Raw genomic sequence first — 21,644 nt, forward strand, 5'->3', positions numbered from 1 at the left:
TGAAGGCAGCAGGCTTTTTTGAGTCCCATTTAATACAGTATCCTAAACAGGCAAGCTAGCATTGCCCTTGAATCTTCAAAATTGGTATACTGGGGACATTTAGCAACTTTAAAAAATACAAGTGTTAAAATTAGGGAGTATAATTAGCATTGCCAAGATGTATTTATGTTTATTTGTGTTGGCTTTATTTCGTTCAGTAAAATTGCATGCATTTTCCTATTCGTGCCTGTCTAGGGAATTGACTGCTCTATCCCATGCCCACTGGGAACCTATGGAGTAAACTGCTCCTCTCTCTGTGGCTGTAAGAACGATGCTGTCTGCTCACCTGTAGATGGCTCTTGTACTTGCAAGGCAGGTAAGTGGGTGAATGAGTCTTTTATCTGATCTTCATCCTGTTACCTCCTAAAGTCACAGGGAAGAAACCTTGACGGGTTCTAGCTCCATCGGTGCCCATGTTCAGCGACTAATCTCAGCCAGCCCCACGTCCAGGGTGGGCTTTCCTGCTTTTGAGAGCCAAGGAGAAATGGTCTCATGTAGCTCTGCAAAGTTGCTGCCAGCTCCTAAAGTCTGGAAGTCTCTGGGCTTTGGGTAAAAGTGAGCAAGCAGACATACATCCGTGCCCCTAAACTGGCCTGGAGTCGCAAAAAGAAATGCAGCCAAGCACTGATTTTACGTGAAGGCCAAAATGTGTCCATCTATAGTTGTTGCAACAGGCAGGGTCCTGGATACTCACTGCTCATGGTTAATTGGGTTTGCTTTAAAGATGGGGTTATTTCCTAAGCCAGTTTTAATTGGGATTTTTAGGTCTATGTGTAGAAGAAAAGAGAGTGATAAGACTGGAAAGAGAGTTTGAAACCAGAGTACAAAAGACCTTGAATACCAGGTTTTGGACTAGATTCAATAGCAAGAATTTTTACAAGGATTGACATAACTCTTAGGTTTTCCTTCAGGGTGTACAAAGCACTTTCACACAAATTATCTCATTGCATCTTTAGTTACCCAATGCAATACATATTATTCACAATTCATGAACAAGGAAATGGAGTGCCAGGAAGGTTAAATGACTTGCTTGAAGTCATGCATCTCATGAAAGAGAGAGCAAAGCCTCCATCTTGGATCTTTCATTCTGAATCCATGATGCTAATACCAAGGCTGTCTCACCAACATGCACAAAGTGCTAAATCTGAAGATCTCAGATTATTCTCAACCACAAAGATACCACTCTGGTTTCATAATCTATCAGTATTGTAACTGATGTAACCTTTGGACAGAATGAGGTGATGCTGGTACAGATGTCTTCTGATCCTAGGAGACATCTAGAGTACGTTGTCATGGGAAAACACATGGGCTTCAAATACATAAGGCACTTGACTACTCCTTAACAGTATGGCCATTGGGCGAGTCCCGTAATATTTCCTCATTTGTGAAACGTTGATGCCTATAATTCCCACCTTGTTGTGTCAGTATGAGAACACTAACATGAAAAGTTCCTGACACAGAACAGGCATTCAGTAAATGTTAGCTCTTTATTATGGAAGGTCATAGAAGCAAGGCTTTTGAATCAGACAGAAGTGGATTCAAATCCTGCCTCTGCACCTAAAGCAGCCGCATGACCCCAGCTATCCAGTAAGTTTCAGGACGGCAGAGACCACGCCTATCCTCATTCCCGCTGAATCTACAACGGCCCTAGGGGGCAGTCAGTAAATGCTTGAATGAATTTAAGAAAATTACTTAGTGAATCATGGAACTTTACATCAAAAACTGGGAGTGTACTGTATGGTGACTAACATAATAAAAAATATTTAAAAAAATTTTTTTTAAATAAATAAATAAAGATGGGGTTTCTCTTTCAAATGCAAACCTTCCTTTACCCTCCCATGTAAATATTTCCTTTTCCTACCCGGAGCCACACTGAACGCTCTGCATGGCGTATCACTGCACAGTTGAGGTGCCCCTGCTTTGTATCTTCTCCCAGTAGCCCAGCAGTGCCTCTTGCTCCTGGCATCCTTGACCAATTAGGCGACACAGATGGATTCTGGGTACTTTGGTCATTGCTGACAGAGGCTGCACTTGGCAGCACCATTGCTCTCCCTGCTGGGGCTGGGGACCCTGCTCTGCACCTCCAAAATGTTTCTGAAGAGGTTCGGGAAAACTCCGTGCTGCTGTTGTTTCCTCCATGCTCTGGCGTTCTTGTCGCGGCAGGCTGGCACGGGGTGGATTGCTCCATCAGCTGTCCCAGCGGCACTTGGGGCTTTAGCTGTAACCTGACCTGCCAGTGCCACAACGGGGGAGCCTGCAACACCCAAGATGGGACCTGCACGTGCACACCTGGATGGCGTGGGGAGAAGTGTGAAGTCCCCTGCCAGGTACGACTGAGCCGGTGCCCCAGCTGTGAAGGCATGGGGGACATTCTGAGAGCAGATTGTCCACTCACCCTGCAGTGTCGCTGGGGTCAGGCATGCAAGTGTGAACCCAAGGAAACTATTAGAAGAATTGAGGTCTTCGAAGTCAAATTGGACATAAGATCAGAAAAGGGATAGATATGGTAACTGGTTAGGTAGCTCTGTGAGAACCACTCCCTTCTTTTCCTTCATCTCTGCCCATATTCCCCCCACCACCCTTCCTGTTGTCTCCATTCCTATATACCCATCTCTCCATGGCAGCCAGTCAACAGCATTTGTCAAACACCCAGCGTCTGCCTGTCAACTCTCCAAATATTGTGTCTCCATTGTCATGGAAATCCTCCCGTCTCTGGGGTGGAAAGTGGCAGAGGATTGAAAGGGGGTGGTGACCGGTGTCACGGAAATGCTCATCGAGGTGGTGAAAGGTTTAGAAACGGTTGTCTGTTAAACACAAGTATGTCTCGAGTCACAAGAATCTCCAAAGATTTCCCTTGCTCAATGCTGGCTCCATTTCCCTGACCTACTTTGGCAGTAGTCAGCATTATAAATCCCATACCGCGTCTACTGCAGGCTGACAGAGGCTGCAAATGGGACACACGTTCTCTAATAACGTGCTGATTTCACTTTTTTCCTCTGAAGCCCTTGGCCCGTTTCTTGCCCTCTTTTTCATGACTCTTTCTTCCTATCTCATTTCTTTAGTCCTGAGCTATTAAGCATTCTCTCAGTGATGTGTATTCTCTGCCTCTAGGAGAAAAGGCAAGATGACACTGTGACCCCTGAACTGGGCCCCTTGTGGCGGGAGCAGTTTTTCCCCTGGGCTTCCTCCTCATCAAGTACAACCCATTTCCCAACTAGAGAGGATCCCACTCTAGGCTATCCCATGCCCTCTAAACCCCTAGGACAGAGTTCAGTTAGCTTTGCTGCCTCTCCTCCACCAGTGAACAAATTATCAGTGCTCTGAGATGGGCTTGAAGAGCACCTTGCACTCCCAGTCTGATGGTAGATGAAGCAAAACCCCTGGCACAATCTCACCCATGTGTGTGTGTGTGTGTGTGTGTGTGTATTAAATGCACTAGAAAATTCAGTGAAGTCCAATGATGGTTTAAGTGGCCCATATGGTGGCAAAGCCCCAGCAAACATTGGTGGGACCTAATTTTGTTTGTTTGTTTGTTTTAGTAAGTTCTAGTCAAATGATGATGCTGTCAGACACCCACAACCTGTTTTATGCTGGTTCTCAGCTTCCTTGCCCTTGGTAACTGTGTACCCTCTGAAGGTTTCTAGTGTGCTCCCTCAGTTCATCAGTACCTGGCATGAAAACTCAAGGTTACTAAGTGCAGAGCTTTCCATCCCACTCCCGCAAACTAAATGATCGCATCCACAAAGGGGCTCGTCTCTGCTGATGCACATGTGAAAACAGTAAGCGCTGGAAACAGATAAGGGAGGAGTGTGTGCCAACAAGTACACCAGCCTTCCTTAGGATCTCGAAGCAGAACACTCATGTCATTGAGACTTCTTCATGGAAAGGAGGGTATTGATTGGGAAAAGCAACAGAAAACTTCACTTCTCCTAATGGTTCGTTGCATAGCATTGGCCGTTTACAGAAATGAACTTCATTCAATTAGTGCTATGATTTTCTTTTATTTTTAGAGCTGCTTAATATGAGTTAGGGTCCTCCCTTTCCACGAATGAGTAGCATGCCTTGTAAGGAACACCGAAACACTTTATAAAAATCTTTAGGAGCAAAAGAAAATTTCTTTATGAGTGGTGGCTTATGATAAGATACAAAAGATTCTCCTAATTAACGAGCATGTTTACATATATTTGCATATGTGCATATCTGTTGGTTTCACCATTCATAGGACCGACCATTATATTAGACATCAACCACAGTCTGAGTGATTTTAAACCACCACCGCCTGCATTTAGGGGACTGAGCAGACATGGGAAGAGGGGATTATAATGTGTGTTGCTGACAGGTGTTTGGGAGAGGAGGGTCCTGGATCTGAGGTGGCTGACTGAGGTCTCTGTCCTCTCTAACTGTGGATCTCCACGAGCTCATCACTGTCTTCCATGCAGGATGGCACGTATGGGCTGAACTGTGCAGAGCGCTGTGACTGTAGCCATGCGGATGGCTGTCACCCCACGACGGGCCACTGCCGCTGCCTCCCCGGATGGTCAGGTGAGCCAGGGACCGCTATGTGAAATGGGAAATCCGCCAACTCACACCTAGCGCCGTTCCCTGCTGCTTTAGAGAAACACACACAGGTCACCTTTTCAGAGAAGAAAAAATGGTAAAACCTCCAGTACACGGCCACATTTTTACCCAAGAGATATTACTGCGAGGCCTAATTCATCTATAATCCGGAAATGACTTCTTGTTGAAACATTCAGGAGCAGTTGTCTTGAGCCTTAATGGAAAATCCAACTATCAGAATTCAGGCCGGCAAGAGGGGGGAACGTGTGAATTGCTGTGAAGGGTCTAGCGAGACTTCTGTGGCCTTTTTGAGCACCAAGGAGAGAAGGATGGAAATAAACCATAAGAACATAACGAAGTGCACCTCCGTGAGGCAAAAATATTCAATATTAATATTAATACGGTGAATATGCAAGTATTAAAATATTCATTGCTAGACATGAAAGTTTGAAAACATTCTTTTTTCTTACAATAATACTTCAGTCATAAAAATTCATGATATGATTGAGTACCAATTTTGTAGCCATAAGGTGGAGGTTTCTCCTTATTTATGTGGCTTCACGGTTCCAGCTAGAAGTTGATCAGACTAACAGTGGTCTTGGAAAGCTAACCCTGTTTTTGCGCGTGATAAACAGATGCAGGAGAGGGCACCGAATGCCCAAGCAAATTGGGGTCCTGCTTTTCTGTTTCTTTCCTGAAGTCAAGCCTATTCTAAAAAACAAAATAAAACCTTAGAGAATGAATGGAATTGTAATGCTTACTTAGAAAAAATTACCCACATGGGAATGCACCAAGGAAGTTATTGAACATTGGAATGAGTGCACTGGGTATATTTATGAGCAATTTCTTCTGAAAATAAAAGAAAATATTGACTGCTAGCGTGCCAGTTGAGAGTCAAGTACTGTGAGACTTGGGTGCGTGTTAGGGGTAGTTAAATGAACCCACACTCTCTTAAAATTCTCATTCATCATCCTTTGTGTGTGTGTGTTTGCATGTGTATTTGTATATATTGTATTTATATCTAAATATATATGTGCCTATATTCAGAGAAGTGAGGCAGATTTGTAGGACAAAGCTGTTTCCATATCGATGATGCTTCACTATCTTCCAAAATGGTTTTTTAACTTGTCTCCTAAAAGAGAAACTGGTAGTAACAAGCCAATCGTCTTCTTTAGTGATGGTTCGTATTTTGAGAAGGTGGATCCCTCAGAAAAGAATCTTATGCCTCCAAGCCAGAGATGTGACATTTAGGAAATTATGGAGTCAGAGTGGTCTTACCTCTTAGCAAAAATGTGTATAAAGAAGAACGGAGAAGTAATAATAAGTAATGCTTATTGAATGCTTACAGCAGGCTCACAGCAACTCCGTGAGGTAGAAAATATCATTTTGTCCTTTTTACAGATGAAGAAACTAAGGCACAGAGAAGTTGAGTGTCTGATCAAGGCCCCAGTCAGTAAACGTGAGAGACAGGATTTGCACTAATGCCCTCTCACTGCATCTCCAGCTCTCTTCATGACTGCACCCTCTGCCGTACACAGACTTCTTCCAGAATGTGCTGGGGAAAGGGCAGTTAGGCTAAGATTAATTCTGAGCATGAATGTGGACTTCTGAGAATTCTGAGAGGACCGTGGTGATAAGTGTTGATAACCAGCAACCTCTTCATATATGTGCACGTGTGTGTATATGTGTATGTTTATATGTGTGTATATACACGCCTAGGGAGAGAGAGAGAGTATATATGCATATGTTTATATGTATGCATTTATCTTTAAAGAGACAGAGACCGAGAGGCAGAGGCAGAGAGAGAGACAGGAAGATATACCATAGAATTCACCTATTTAAATTGTGTAATCCAGTGGTTTTTAGTATAAAGATCATCATCATCACTATCATTTTTAGAAGATTTTCAACATCATAAACTCCAGTAGTACTTACTAGCAGTTATTCTCCATTTACCCCCAACTTACCACAAGGCAATTTTCCCCCCCTTCTCCCTACTCCAGGCCACCACTAATCTACTTTCTGTCTCTATAGATTTGCCTATTCTGATATTGTATAGATTCATGCAATATGAGGTCTTTGGCCACTGGCTTCCTTCTCTTGGCTTGTTTTTAAGGTTCATTCCTATTGGAGCATATATCAGTACTTCATTCCTTTGACTGCTGACTACTATTCCATGGTATGGGTAGACCAAATTTTGTTGGCACATTCATCACTTGATGGACATTTGGGTTGTTTCCACTTTTTGGCTATTTTGAAAAATGCTGTTAAGAACATTCATATACAAGTTTTTGTGTGGATATGTATGTTTGGTATATAAATTAGGGGTGGAATTGCTGGGTTGTGTGATAACTCTGAGTTTAACCTTGTAAAGAATTACTACCATTGGTAGCAATTGCTCCCAAAGCAGTTGCACCATTTTCCATTCCCATGAAATAATCCATGAAGTTTCTGTCTCCTCACCAAAAATTTTTATTATCTGTCTTTTTGATTCTCGCCGTCCAAGTGGTGTGAAATGTTATTTCATTGAGTTTATGATTTGCATTCCCCTAATAAATGATGACATTAAGCATCTTTTGTATTTCGTTTGGCCATCTGCATATCTTTTTCCACCCATCTGTATATCTGATATCTATTCAGATACTTTGCTCATTTTTTAATTGGGTCATTTATGTTTTTATAATTGAGTTGTTGTATTTCTTTATGTATTTTACCTGTATGTTCCTTATCAGATATGTGATTTGCAAATATTTTCTCCCATTCTGTATGTTACTTTTTCACTCTCTTTGTGATGTCTGTTTCTGCAGAAAAGTTTTTATTTTGATAAAGTTCAGTTTGTCTGTTTTTTTTTTCTTTTGCTGCTTGTGTTTTTGGTGTCAAATCTAAGAAATTGTTGGCTAGTCCAAGGTCACAAAGATTTGTACCTGTGTATTCTTCTAAGCATTGTATAGTTTTAGATTTTACATTTGGATCTTTGGTCCATTTTGAGTTTGGTTTTATATATGGTGTGAGGTAAGGGTCCACCTTTGTTCTTTTGCATGCTGATACCATTTGTTCCAGCATCATGTGTTGAGATCATTCATCCTCCTTCCAGCCTATCACCTGTATTGTCTTTTTTTAATAATATTTTTTATTATATTATGTTAGTCATCATACAGTACATCCCTAGTTTTTGATGTAAAGTTCCATGATTCATTACTTGCGTAACACCCAGTACACCATGCAATACGTGCCTTCCTTAATACCCATCACCAGCCTATCCCATTCCCCCACCCCCCTCCCCTCTAAAGCCCTCAGTTTGTTTCCCAGAGTCCATAGTCTGTCATGGTTTGTTCCCCCTTTTGTTTACCCCCCCTTTCTTCTTCCCTTTCTTCTCCTACTGATCTTCCTACTTCTTGTGTTCCATACATGAGTGAAACCATATGATAATTGTCTTTCTCTGCTTGACTTATTTTGCTTAGCATTATCTCCTCCAGTCCCGTCCATGTTGCAGCAAATGTTGAGAAATCGTTCTTTTTGATGGCTGAGTAATACTCCATTGTATATATGGACCACATCTTCTTAATCCAGTCATCTGTTGAAGGGCATCTTGGCTCCTTCCATGATTTAGCTATTGTGGACAATTGCTGCTATGAACATTGGGGTGCATATGGCCCTTCTCTTCACTACGTCTGTATCTTTGGGGTAAATGCACAGTAGTCCAACCTGTATTGTCTTGATACCCTTGCCAAAAATCAACTGACCATAAGTGTGAGAGCATTTATGTCTGGACTCTCACTTCTGTTCCACTGATATATATCCTTATGCCAGTACCATACTATTTTAATTACTATAGCTTTGTAGAAAGTTTTGAAATGGGGGAAGTGTAATCCTTCAACTTTGGTCTTCTTTTTCAAGATTATTTGGGCTATCCTGGGTCCCTTGAACTTGTGTATGAATTTTAGGGTCAGCATATGAATTCCTTTGAAGAAACAAGGTGGATTTAATGAGGATCGAGTCTATAGATCAATGTGGGGAGTACTGCTAACTTGACAATACATGTCTTCAGATCCTTGGACAGAAAATGTCATGAGTGACCTCTTCAGCCGTGTCTCTCAGTCCTTTGGAAGTTGTTGAGAGCTGCTTTGGCTTCTGACAGAAGTAAACTGAGATGAACTATCATGTGCTTGATTTCTAGTGTCTGAGAGCTACCTTGGGAAACAGACCAAGGCTGGGGTAATGGACTTTATTTTTTGTCAATAGGAGTTACCCACAGACACAAGGACTCTCTTGCCCTCTAGTTTCTCCTTGACTTGCAAAAGCTAAGATAACTCTGACCTCACAGTGTGAAATTCCACCTCCCCATGTTTCCATGTGGCTCTTGGTAACTAGATGTTTAAACTACATCACGCTAAGAGTAAACCAGATTTTGTGACTTCCCTAGCGTGCTTGAACTCCTCAAACAAAATGACCAGTACTAAGTCCTCTATGACCACAATGAAGTGAAATAGCATTTTGATCCCCCTGGCAAATTCAGGACTTTCCTTAACAGAGAAGCCCTATCATTTGTTTTGGACCATGCCCCACCAAATCTACTTTTTTTTCTGGATACAGAGGAAATGTGAGGTGTTCCTGAACTCAGCAGTCACTGCTCAAGTATCTACCTGCTTTGCTAATTTAGAGCCAGACTGTGGAAGGCATACTCGTGTCTACATGAGAAAAGCAGGGGATATGATTTGGCCTGAAGCCAACCAGAAAATGTGTTTGTTGCATTCCACAGTCTGGGTCATGGGGTAAGACAAATTATCCCATCTGGCCTTAGACCTATGGAGCTCCTGCGGGAATGTAGTGACTTTGTCACACAGCATAATCTTGTAATACTCTGTCCGTCTGTGACTGGTCTGCTTCTCCAAAGGGGAAGACGCTCTGCTGCTTTATGCTGCTCTTCACTTATTACCCCACTGTCTCTTTGCTTCGTGGCCCCATTGTCTCATTTCTCTGGGTCTTCTGTGTAGGCTGTTGATCTTTGAGGAGCTAAGACTGCCCGGAGACTTTTTTTTGAGAGAACTCGTCCCCCACATTCACAGTACACACTAGGTATATGCAAATGTACAGAGAGGAAAAGAAGGTTACGAAAGTTCCAAAGAGCACCCTACAATTGGACCAAGAATTGCTTCATTTTCCCAAGAGGAAGGAAGAGTAGACTGTGTGTTATTTACAGAAAGCACCATTTCATTGTCAACACTGGATAGACACATAATTTTTCATCAACAAACTTGTATTTGAGGAAGTACCTCATAAGAATCTTTCTCAACATAAAGAAAACCTTGCTTTTCATTTGGATACCAGATGCAAGGCCAGATAAATAGAATGAGTCTGGGGAAGTAAGGGGTTCTGTTTCTTCTCCTCCCTGTTGCCGAGAGTGCTGTAGGTGAAATGTTAGGTATCACTGGACAGGGTAATAGTGTGTGGGCTAACAGTGAGGTTTTGGTGTGGTCTAATATCTAGGGACCTGGGCTCTTCCCCTGAGTAAATCAGTAAGAAGGCACAGAGTCACCGACAACGCTAGGTCATGGAGGACACTGTGGGGGGGACACTCATCAGGCTCCTGGGTTTAGAGCCAGAGATAAGGGTGGGGAGAACTTTATTCTTCTTTACAAAGAAAATGACACACCTCAATGGAGGACATCATATGCTAACCTGATATACTTAGGAAATCAGCTTGCTTTCTTACCATGGGGCTAATCCACAATTTCTTATGACTTTACCCTCTTTTCTAATGTTGGACTCTTTTTCTCCTAAAGGAACCGAGACTCTATTTCTATCATTGACTGTTCCATTTTACCTCGTTCTAAAATAGGTTTTCAAAAGGTACCGCCCTACAGATTACTCAAAGCAAAAGTTGCATCTGATATCCCAGATGCTACTTCCAAAAGAAATGAACCATTGAAACAAAGACATGCACTTTTATTATACATAGTTATTTAAAACCTTACTATATGGATCTTTTAGCCAGTCTACTCCTTTATCAAAAAGAGACAGATTGCAGTTAAAAAAAAATGGGGGAAGGGAATGAAACATCATTCAAAATATAGGCTGCACCCTGGGCTCCTTCTCCCACACCTCTCCACACATACACATGAGCCCACACATGCGTGCACACACACACACACACACACACGCACGCACACTGCTATAAAATGAGACTGGCTTTTCATGATTATTCTAAAGTCCCAGATGTCAATGAAATGTAATTAGTTGTGTGTGGGTGTATTTCCAGAGTAATGAAGTAATATACTTTATATTTTCCCAAAACAGTAGAAACATGCTGACTTTTTTTCTCCCTTTCTGTCCTAACTTCAGTGAGCCAGAGCACCTCTTCATCGAGTGTTATAGCTAATCAACATTTCCTTCCAGCTGTGTGGGAACATATGCCGTCTCCAGCCTGGTTCCCAGCCCTGGCTAAGATCGTTGTCACCTGGGAACTTTTTTAACTTGTGTATTCCCTGTCCCCGCCTCACACCTACCGAATGACAATCTGGAGGGTGAGTGAGGAGGGAGATGGAGCCATTGCCAGCCCATAAAGCACCTGTTGTACAAATCTGGAGAAGCTTTGGAAATCCTTCAGGTTGCACTTCTTGGCAGGTTGAGGGCAAGCTAGATTTCTGCCCTCCCTTTGCCCTACAGCCAGGGGCTCTTGTGCAGTATACAGCCTGCACAACCTTACGTGGTGACCTTGTTTGTCATTTCGAAGATTGCACCAGTGGTCCATGCACTGGCAGTTATCAGTCTGTAGACTAGCCTTTGCTATGCCTTTTTACTCTCACTCTTGAAGAGGTGGGTGTTCCCAGGGAGCATTTCTGTGAATTGACAGAAGCCTTGTAACCAGTGGCAGAAGGCTTAGGAATGCACTCATACCAGGAAAAAAAAGAAGTTAAATGCTGAACTAAGAGAAGAGAGATTAGGACACCAAATCAGTCTCTAGGAGTGATGGAAAAGAGAGAGGAACTAGCATCCATGGATGAGGGGAAGCAGGGGCAAGAATAAGAAGAGAGGTGGGATGCTTATCTGAGTCTGGCCTGGAGTGGGGGTGTTAGGAGGAAAGCCTGCAGGCAAGTTTCTGGGAAGAGCCCAGCTCTTCTGCTCTTCCCAGCAAGCACAGCTAGGCCTGCAGTGGTCCCAGCCCCTCTCCCAAAGGACAGCCCCCTCTGTGCATTTCCCCAGACACTCCAAGTTGGACCGACCGGGTGAGCAAGTGAACTGCTACTATAGGTACTGACCTGACACAAAATGATCTCTCATGTGGCTTAGTGATGCCTGAATTGTTATAGTAAGGGGGTACCTACCTTTCTTTGAGCAGTGACATAAAAGTACAAATTCAAGTGCAAATGAGCTTTAATTAAGATGCATGCACCCAATCAACCAGTGTGGACGGCATTCATGCAGGAGCCTATGTGTGTCTGTCTATGCAATTTTGTGGGGAGCGAGTTCTGCAAAAGCAGAACGTGGGGTCCCTGAGGTGAGGGCAGAGGAAGAGGTTTGTCTTGGGAAAAGAAAGACTGCAGAATCAGCCAGAGCTGCCCAAGTTCCCCATCTGCCTAGCAGTCTGTTCTGTTTGCTTCTATCCTGGTCAGGACTGAGGCAGGTCATGCTCTCCGGTGCTTTTGTCTTGCAGCTGCAAATGCAAACATCGATGATTTGCATGACTTATCAAGATGTTTTTTTTCAACTTGGTCATTTCTATAAAGCAGATCCTTTTTTTAATCTGTCTTTAAAATTCATAGCATCCAAATAGAACGACTTAACAACCATTTGTTAAGTGTCTCCCAAGTTGTATGCAGCCACGGTGCCGGTGCCGGGAACACAAGGGTGAAGCGTTGCCAGCTCCTGGCCTGCAGAAGCTCATGTCCTCTCGGCGCACACCGCGTGGGCACAGGTGGATACGCCTGTGAGTAATGTCTCTACGCCAACAGGAAGCGGCTGCTTTGTTAGCAAGAGGATTAGAAAAGCAGAAAAAGTATTATGACTCTATACTGTGGTTCTTCTCTTCTATAATCATCAAGCCCAATTATTATTAACAAATCTCTCTCTGCTCAAATATATGTTTAATAGCTTGTTGCTCAGGAACCAGACACTGAATTGAAATCATGTCCTTCATTCACTAATGCCCCCAAAGATTGCAGGACTGGCAGAAGGAATATGAACAATTAGCAAGACGAAGAGTTTGGGTTCTATCTCTGAGAAGGAGAAGTAATGACACCCCAGATGATTTATTTTACCGCATTCATGCAGTCACAAATGCCTGGTGAATGCTGGTTTCACACTGAGGCTGCTGGCATAATGCATCAGGCATGAAATGCACGAACATTTCTTTAGAGCTGCTTAGCTGAAGTTTATCATGATCATTCAGCCATTGCCTAGCAACTTGGGAAGGCTATCAAAGAGCTCTTTGTCCTCAGTCCTGGCAAAAACAGTCCCTCACAGATCGCCTTATCAGCGTTAGAACGTTTATCAGGAAAAAATGCTTCCATTGAACCAGAGATCCCTGCAAATTTAAAGATACCCCCTTCCCATTTTGTCCCCTCTTCCAAATGTGTTAGGGAGTTGCTTCCTGAAGTAATTCCTATCAGAACCTTTATCTGTTCTTTGGTAAACATTCCAAAAGAATTTCTTCAGGATGTTTCCAGAATTCTTCTATTGCTTTGTAATCTGGGCTAGCATTAAAAAAAAAAACAAACCTGAGCTCATGAAGGTATATCTTCTCAAAAATCAGCAAGGCAGACATTTCCACCCCCTTAGATGGGAAGGGTCACCATTTTAGGCGCACAAAATAGAAATATGCTGGGTTTCCTGGTTTACATGTGCTTTTCATCCCTTCTTTAGGGAAAGAGAATTATTTAGTTGCTCCATCTAGTTGGCAAATGGCTCTGAATATCATGTTGGAAAGAGGGACTGTGCTTATTGATGCATTCCACAAATCTGTAACCCCCTCCATGTGCTAGGCCCTGTAGTGAGCAAAACTCCCATCTCTCTTTCAGGGAGCTGCTGGAATTCATTCATTACCTGCGTGGAAAAAGGGGATGTGGAGGTGGGGCAGCTACAGACCTTTCATCTCCATTCTCTCTTACATTTCTCTGGAATTTATCCTCCCTGCATTCCAACTGTCAATGACTTAGTTTAAGACCTTGTCCTGTTTATCTTTTTTCTTTCTTTCTTTCTTTCTTTCTTTCTTTCTTTCTTTCTTTCTTTCTTCTTTCTTTCTTTCTTTCTTTCTTTCTTTCTTTCTTTCTTTCTTTCTTTCCTTTTCTCTTTTCCTGCATAACCTGCAACAGCCACCCGACACAGGTCCTCTGTCTTCCGGGCTCATCCTCCTCATACTGTCTTCTGCCCTCCTGCCAACCACAAATTTAATTATGTGCTTCTCCTACTTAATTGTCCATTTGGTCCCTGTCAACCCCAAGGGGAATGCTCACACTCCACAGCATGGCGTTCTGGGCTTTGTCTACATGCCACGACCTGGCTGCCCAAAGACCTGTCTTGCTCTTCCCAACCCCAGTTTTAGCTGTCCCTAGTGTGGCATGTACTTCTTTGAACTTCTGAGTCTTGTACCCACCATTCCATTAGCTTGGAACCCTTGTCCACCTTCACAAACTTTTTTCCTTTTCTGACTGTGATCCCCAGACAGAGTTAGGGGTGCTTATTCCGGGGCCGTTATCATTCTCCAATAGGAGGTCTTTCTTAGAGAACTTATCACCAATAAGCCAATAGCCGCTAGACCTCTTGAATGTGGATTAAGCTGAATTCTTTTCTCTGTCTTTGATGTAAAAAGGAAACAGAAAAATATCTTGTAGGATTCCAGCCTAGTTTGCGAAGATTGGGGTGAAATTGATGGAAATAATTTACAAATAACACACTAAAAAAATGGTTAAAGCAAACTTACAATTTCCTATCCTGAAAAAAAAATTTATTGTGGGGTTAGCTTTACGCAGAGGTCACATCAGTAGCCATATACCCAATATAACCTAGAGAAGTGCTTACCCAGTTACCCCTTCTGCGAGCCTCACTGCCTGATATTTCACAATTAGAGATTTATTTCTTAGGCCCCTCACATGTGAATTCCCTTAAAATATAAGTATTCTCTGGAGAAGGTGACAACTCAATAATAATTGATTTATCTTATCTTGTCTTAACTATAAGATGAAGGGAAAGATAATAAGAGGGCACAGACGTCTGAAGGGGAGGAGTAGCAATAGGAGAAAATGGGACAGCAAGAGAAAAAACGCAGCTTCATACTTTGTCTACAAATAGATTAAGCATTAATATCTGAAAAATGATGATTCATTTTTACTGATGGTAGAGAAAAAGAAAAGGGATTGAATTTTTAGGGTAAGTCAGTAATAGAATTATTAGAATTTGCTTTCTAAGGAAAGACTTATCTGCAATCCTGAAATAAAAGATTTTTAAAAGTAAACCCGGTTCTGTGGAAATATGCTTATGCCATTGGAGACAGAAGATTTGATAGATGATCTCTAGAATTCCCTGTGATTCTCTGGAAATGAAATCATGGGTAAATCATGTGAAACAAGCGTATCATTGTAATGGATCTCTTTGCTATATTGTGGGCCCTGTTACTCTATGAAAATTACCTCGATAAAGTTGATTATGACAGATGGTTATGTTATCCAGCTGGACAAACCTATTAGGGAAGACGAGTCAGATATGAAATAAAGGATCACTTTATTCAGATTTGCCAATCTGCCCTGGAGTCATTTTTCTTAACATGCTTTGATTGAGAATGTGCTAAGTCATCTGTAAATTATGATAATCTGTAATGTAAAAAAGCAGCAGATAATTTTGACCTAAAGTGTGCTCCGTTCCAACTTAACTGCATTTATTTAATGTGAAGGAGAGATTTGGCAAGTAGCTAGTGAACCAAATCACCATGAATGGCTAAGTCCCACCCTTCCTCAAGCTCCCACCCCACAAAAATGTGCCAAAAATGAGGAGTAATTTTCAGGATGATTTTCAGATTAACTCGGCTTCCACATCTCAAAAATCCGAACTGGGATTTGCATGCACGGCTCCAAACCCAAATGGTCAGGGTTGTCTGAGTATCTGTGAAGCGGATATCCCCATCTTAGCGGCCATTAAATAGGAGTCCTGGCTCATGGTCAGAGCTCAGGACCTGAATTCGAACAGAGTGAAGCCTGTAACAGGTTAGCCTTGTTGATACTCCCTTCAGACTCACAAAACAAAATTTAGGTTTGTGGCCTCCTTTTGAAGTGGTTTATTCCTCAATGTGTTTGATGTTCTCCCTTGTGCAGGTGTCAGCCAAAACACCAGGTAACTCTATAGCGGGCCAGTCACATGTGGTGAGCATAGCATTTGCACACCGTTCCACCTTAGCTTTTCAAAAGAGGTTTGAAGGGGAGGAAAAAAAAAAAAAGATCATGTGTTCGTGAACTCAAGGGAAAAAAAAATCACAGTAGGCCAAAATTCGGTATTTTATTCTATAGGGAACCCTTAAACCCCGGTGAGCTTATAAGAGGTCTGAACTCCTTCTTCAGCCAGCAGTGCAAGCTCAGATAATCGTCTGTTGTTGGTTCAAGCTAGACACAATGAGGTCTGTGCGCTTTCATGCCTACTTAACAGTCCTTACCAAGTGGGAGACTTTCAGAAGGAGAGAAATGAGAACAGTCCAAAGTGGAGTTACGGTTCCGCAGAAATGACTGTGTACCAATGAGCCATGTTCACGTTATGATTTGGGGCTGCTCCTGTTTTAAGCTTTGGGCCATAGAAGCAAAAACTGTAATGCAAAACATGCCTTTCTCAGCTTCCTTGGTGCTGGGTGGTGACAGCATTCTGGAATCCCTGAGTGTATGCCTGCTGGTTCCTCCTGTGTTTTCCCTTGGTCTCAAGCCAGCCGTAGTCAGTTCACTACTAATTATAACTCATTGCTTCTCAATGCAGAGAGCATGTCTTTGAGTTGTGGAGAGTTCTGACTTACAAGAAAGAGGTGCCTGTTGTATTTCAAAGACAGACTTACCAAAGAGACTTCTATTTACCTCAAAAAAAAACCCCAAAAACAAAGAAACCTGGTTTTATTTTTATTTTTGCAACTTTGGTTTTTTTTCCCCCTTGTGTTTCCTTTAGGCATTTGTTCATTCATGACCAGCCTCAGAGTTTCTGTTCCCAGGGTGAGAGTTAAAAACCTACGTAGAGTATCCTAGTAATCAATAACTTAGACAACAGCTGTAAATAGCATGAGTTGTGATATTCTGCCTTTATCTGCCCAGTGTCAGATGAAATTTTTAAAGAAGAATTTAGTGGCACAGAGGAGTGTATCTTTCCATCCTGTACAATGTATCATCAAAATGTTTTAAGATGGTATGTGCTCCAGGGGGAAGGTTTTCTTTATGTAGAACAATTTTACCACTTTTTACTTCTCTTTATCTTTCTACGCTTTGTTCATTTCTCTGTAAAGATAAAGAATGAGGGGGGTAGAAGGAAGTTGCTGAGGGCTCAATGATAAAATATTTTTTGATAAATTTTGCCTTTAATAGACAGAGCCCTTGGGCTTCCCATTTCTCCCTCCTTCTAAAAAACCGAAAATCCATATAACAAAGGTGTTTTATTCCTGCTCTTTTATGACTCCATAGAAAATCATCTTTGGATTATTTTGTTATGGTGACACAATACATGATTACGCAGTATATGATAACGTACTGGTGCATGGAAGTGAATTTTAAACCTTATGCCATCCCTGCTCACTGTTGCCTGGGATCACTCAGCTTGGGGACCATGACCGTGGTCGTCGTCTGGGACTTGGCACCCCAGAGGCGCCTGCCTGCATTGCCTCTCACTCAGCCTTGTTCGTGTGCTTTGTTTCAGGTGTCCACTGTGACAGCGTGTGTGCTGAGGGACGCTGGGGGCCCAACTGCTCTCTGCCCTGCTACTGTAAAAACGGGGCTTCGTGCTCCCCAGACGATGGCATCTGTGAGTGTGCACCAGGGTTTCGAGGCACCACTTGTCAGAGAAGTAAGTGTCTCATTAGGGGACGATGTCTGTCTTCCCTTCTTAGGCACTGGGTAGGTATGGAATTATGGCCTCTGTCCCACCCCTCAGCTGTTACGTTCAAGTCGAGGGCACAGGAGACAATAATAGGTCTCCCCATCCCTTGCAGAGCTGTCCTTGGTAGCACTGCCCCAAGAGCTTTATTCGTTCCAGCCTTCAGGACGAGCCTAACAGATGGGGCTTTAGCCGTTCCTTCTCAGTAATGATTTCAATGCCTCACTGGCATCGTCATCAGGATATGTCTCTTGATCCTGCCGTAAATCTTACAAATGGTGTTCCAGAAATCCATTGACCTGTAAATATTTGATTCAGCAATTTTGGCATTGGTCTTACCTCAATTACCAGAAGTCAACATCAGCCAAACCTTGCGGCAAATCATACATCCTGCTAGTAGTCTTACAGCCAGTGCTATGGGGAAAATAGCACTGTAGAGTTAAAAATGGGGGCTGTTGACATGGGTCAATAAGACTTTGAAGTTAGGAAGGGATCCATAAGATTTTACTAAGTTTTTTAGTAAATGTAATCAAGAAGAGTGTATGACTACAAGATACCCTATCCTAATTTTTAAATGACTTTTCTTTCATTAAAAGCTCTATGCATTCATCCTGTATTTAAATCCAGGGAATCTCTTGAGAAGGACCTAATTATGTAGCATTTTTGGCTTGCTCACTTTTCAATCACCATCATTTATCTGGACCACGTTGAGGAGGAACAATCGTTTAAATGCAGACCGGAGATTTATTTATTCTTTAAGAATAAAGGATCGACACATGGCTTGAGAGTACTTATTGGGATTTTAGAATTATATTTCCTTTCATTTGTTTCTTCAACAAAAATTCTTCAAGCCCCTGTTCTGTGCCATGCCTCAAGTTAACTAGGACCATAATTGAGAAAATTGAGAGAGCTGAGACATTTGCCTGCCCTTGAGCAATCCAGTCTAGTGGTTTCTTTTCATTATTAAAGAGTACCCTTCTTCCTTCCGTGGTGGTAGTTTTATAATTGGAAAATTCTCAATATTGTTAAATAAAAAAAGAATTTTTTCCCCAAACCGGAGCTAGATGCTGATGTGGAATTTGAGAGGCACACATCCCAGGAACGATAACTGTTGATTTCCATTCTATTTTCAGTCTGCTCCCCTGGTTTCTATGGGCATCGCTGCAGCCAGACGTGCCCGCAGTGTGTGCACAGCAGTGGGCCCTGCCACCACATCACAGGCCTGTGTGACTGCCTGCCTGGCTTCACAGGTGCCCTCTGCAATGAAGGTAAGGGGTGAGAGTGTTTTGGGAGAGGCGTGCGATGATGGGCGAACCGCACGCAGTCTGTCCTCAGGCTTCCCCGAGGACACGTCTTCAGTGCTCTGCTCCCGAAACCTTCTGGTGTGCTGTGTCTGCAACGTCTACAAATATGACCAGGAGCTTTGAAAAGCTGGCTTGCTGCTCCGGCAGAATCTCTTTATTCTCTGAGCTGTGCAACTCTTCAGTTTTAACTGGAAACAGCCTCCCACGAAAGATCAATAGGGGGAGGAAGGGTTTCGACTCCCTGAGCGGGTGTTCATGAAGTTAGGTTTCTAGAAATGTGATGATGTCTCCTGGTTTGGGATGCCTTCATGAGAAATCTTTGGCTTCATGTGTCTGCAAAAATGAGCCCATTCAAGATGAGGAATGCTGTTGAGTGGAGGCAGCCAGTAAACGGGCGGCTGGGTGGACGGCTTTCAAAGTCATTTCCTGCCCCAAGACTAGAGTTCTGTGAGCTGAGATGTACTTGTGCATTACTGACCTATAACTTTTTCACAGTGTGTCCTAGTGGCAGATTTGGGAAAAACTGTGCAGGAGTTTGTACCTGTACCAACAACGGGACCTGTAACCCCATTGACCGATCTTGTCAGTGTTACCCAGGGTGGATTGGCAGCGACTGCTCTCAACGTGAGTCTTGTTTGAGAACGACCATGTAGTATCTCTTTGTTTTCACATTCCTTAGGCTGGAAGTAGGAGTGTTTCTATAATCAAGAAATAATACGTGAATGATTATGATATACATTATATTAATTTTAAGTGGCCTTTTTTCCCCATTAAGAGCTCTATGCAATGTTCCTGTGTTAAATCCAAGTATGTCTTAGAAAGAACCTAAATAGGTAGCATTTTGCTTATTCACTTTTCCGTGCTGCTTCGTCTGTAAAATGAGCACGTTGTACTCAGAAAGTCCTTTCTCAGTCTTAGATCAGACCTCAAGGGTCAGCTGTTAATTTTCCCTTGTTCTTGGACAACAGTGGTGCACACAATCATAGGAGAATTTTTTTTCCATTTTTTGAAATTACTTCAGACGTATTATCTTTATTGGGCCATATTCCCTACTGCGTAACCAAATAGAAATTTTAGATGGTCTTCCTCTTTTTCCCTCCAGTTTTATTGAGAAGTAATTGACATACATCACTGTATTAAGGTGTTCAGCATGACGATTTGATGTGTATATATCATGAAATGATCACCATAGTAGTTTCAACTAACATCCATTGTCTCATGTCGATCCAATGGTGGTCCTCATTTTAAGCAGTTATATTCTTAAAGCATTAGTATAAATAAATAGGTGTTTTGTATTTTTTATTTGTTTGTTTGCTTTTGGTAAACCACATCATTTTACCCCATAATGTGACACAATTTCACACTTTATCTGAAGTTCTTATAGCTCTTCGTTGGGCAGTGACCCCCAACGATTCCATTTTATTATTTTCTGCATCGTCCAATTAAGAGTTTTTCTGAGTAAACAATTCTTACATATAATTGAAACCTTAAAATTTAAGGAAGTCTCTAGTGACAGCTCCGGGGTAGACTTTATGTGACACTGGGTCCCTTAGTTTCTCTCAAGTCCTGTCATTTGCCCCCCTGATCTCTGCTTAGATGTCCTCTCCTTGGGGAAGCCTTCCCTGGAGGAGCAGCTCCAGCCATTCTTCCCCCATTACCCTGTTTTATTTTTTCTCATAGTACTTGTTGCCGCTGTTTTCTCTCTTGACTGGCTGGCTGGTTGGTTAGCTGGTTTCCCTGCCTGCCTCCCCTACTAAAATGTAAGGTTTCAGAGGGTGGTCTGGACCTTGTCTTGTCCTCTGCTCTCCCTTCTGTGTCTAGAATGGTTCTGGGCACATGGGAGCTCCATGTGCCTTTGTCAAGGAACTTAATCGACACACTTGAGATGATTTTTGCTCTGCCCACGTTACTGTGCAGTCTGTCACTGAATACAGCGTCCGTAATGATGGTTGCTGTTGCCGTCAGCATTGCCATCTGGGTATTAGATTCGGAGCACCGTGCTTTCTCAGTCCTGATGCACATGGCTAACCTCTCGTGTGCTAGGAGATGGGGCAGGAGGACGGAGCTCTCTCTGCTGGGTGCTGACCTGCAGGCTCTAACAGATCTCTCCATGCATGCTGTGGTTTCAGCCTGTCCACCTGCGCACTGGGGCCCGAACTGTATCCACACGTGCAGCTGCCACAACGGGGCCTTCTGCAGCGCCTACGACGGGGAATGTAAATGCACTCCTGGCTGGACGGGGCTCTACTGCACTCAGAGTAAGAGACGAGCCTTCTGAGGCTCACCGAGGGGAGCCACACCCGAGGAGGAGCAGCCTTGTCCTTTGCATGCACCAGCTGGGCTCAGCCAGGACTCCTGGCATTGGAGTGTTTCCTCTCCCTGATGACCGCTGGACGTTTAAATGTCTCTGTGTGGTTACGAGCTGGCACGTTCTGGGTTTTCAGTCCGTATGTCGTATCAGGACACTGAGGTGGAACAGTGCGAGATGGGATGGTGTGCAGCTTCTTTCCTAGCTCTCCTTTGACCAGACCCTGTTTATACGCACCCAGCTCCCTATTGTTTACATATACATGTTTATGTGTGTGCGTGTATATGTGTACGTGTACACACACACATACACTGTTTTTAGTATGTGAACCTCTTATATGAAGAACAAAGACAAATAGATCAATTGTTTGGGAACGTGCATGGAGAGTG

At 42.9% G+C, this 21,644-nt stretch overlaps 1 protein-coding gene across 4 annotated transcripts in view; it reads left to right on the forward strand.

Moving 5' to 3' along the window:
• MEGF10 (multiple EGF like domains 10) overlaps window positions 1-21,644 on the forward strand; it is a 167,326-nt gene that overhangs the window by 124,748 nt on the left and 20,934 nt on the right. For all 4 annotated transcript variants that reach the window (XM_002918080.4, XM_019798400.2, XM_034655951.1 and 1 more), the window contains 7 exons: window positions 235-355; window positions 2,203-2,366; window positions 4,479-4,581; window positions 17,467-17,613; window positions 18,777-18,911; window positions 19,443-19,571; window positions 21,077-21,205. In XM_002918080.4, coding sequence (XP_002918126.1) covers window positions 235-355; window positions 2,203-2,366; window positions 4,479-4,581; window positions 17,467-17,613; window positions 18,777-18,911; window positions 19,443-19,571; window positions 21,077-21,205 — 928 coding nt within the window. The remainder of the gene's footprint in view (window positions 1-234; window positions 356-2,202; window positions 2,367-4,478; window positions 4,582-17,466; window positions 17,614-18,776; window positions 18,912-19,442; window positions 19,572-21,076; window positions 21,206-21,644) is intronic.

Source organism: Ailuropoda melanoleuca, chromosome 3 (assembly GCF_002007445.2).
Source record: "Ailuropoda melanoleuca isolate Jingjing chromosome 3, ASM200744v2, whole genome shotgun sequence".
NCBI classification, from domain to species: domain Eukaryota; kingdom Metazoa; phylum Chordata; class Mammalia; order Carnivora; family Ursidae; genus Ailuropoda; species Ailuropoda melanoleuca.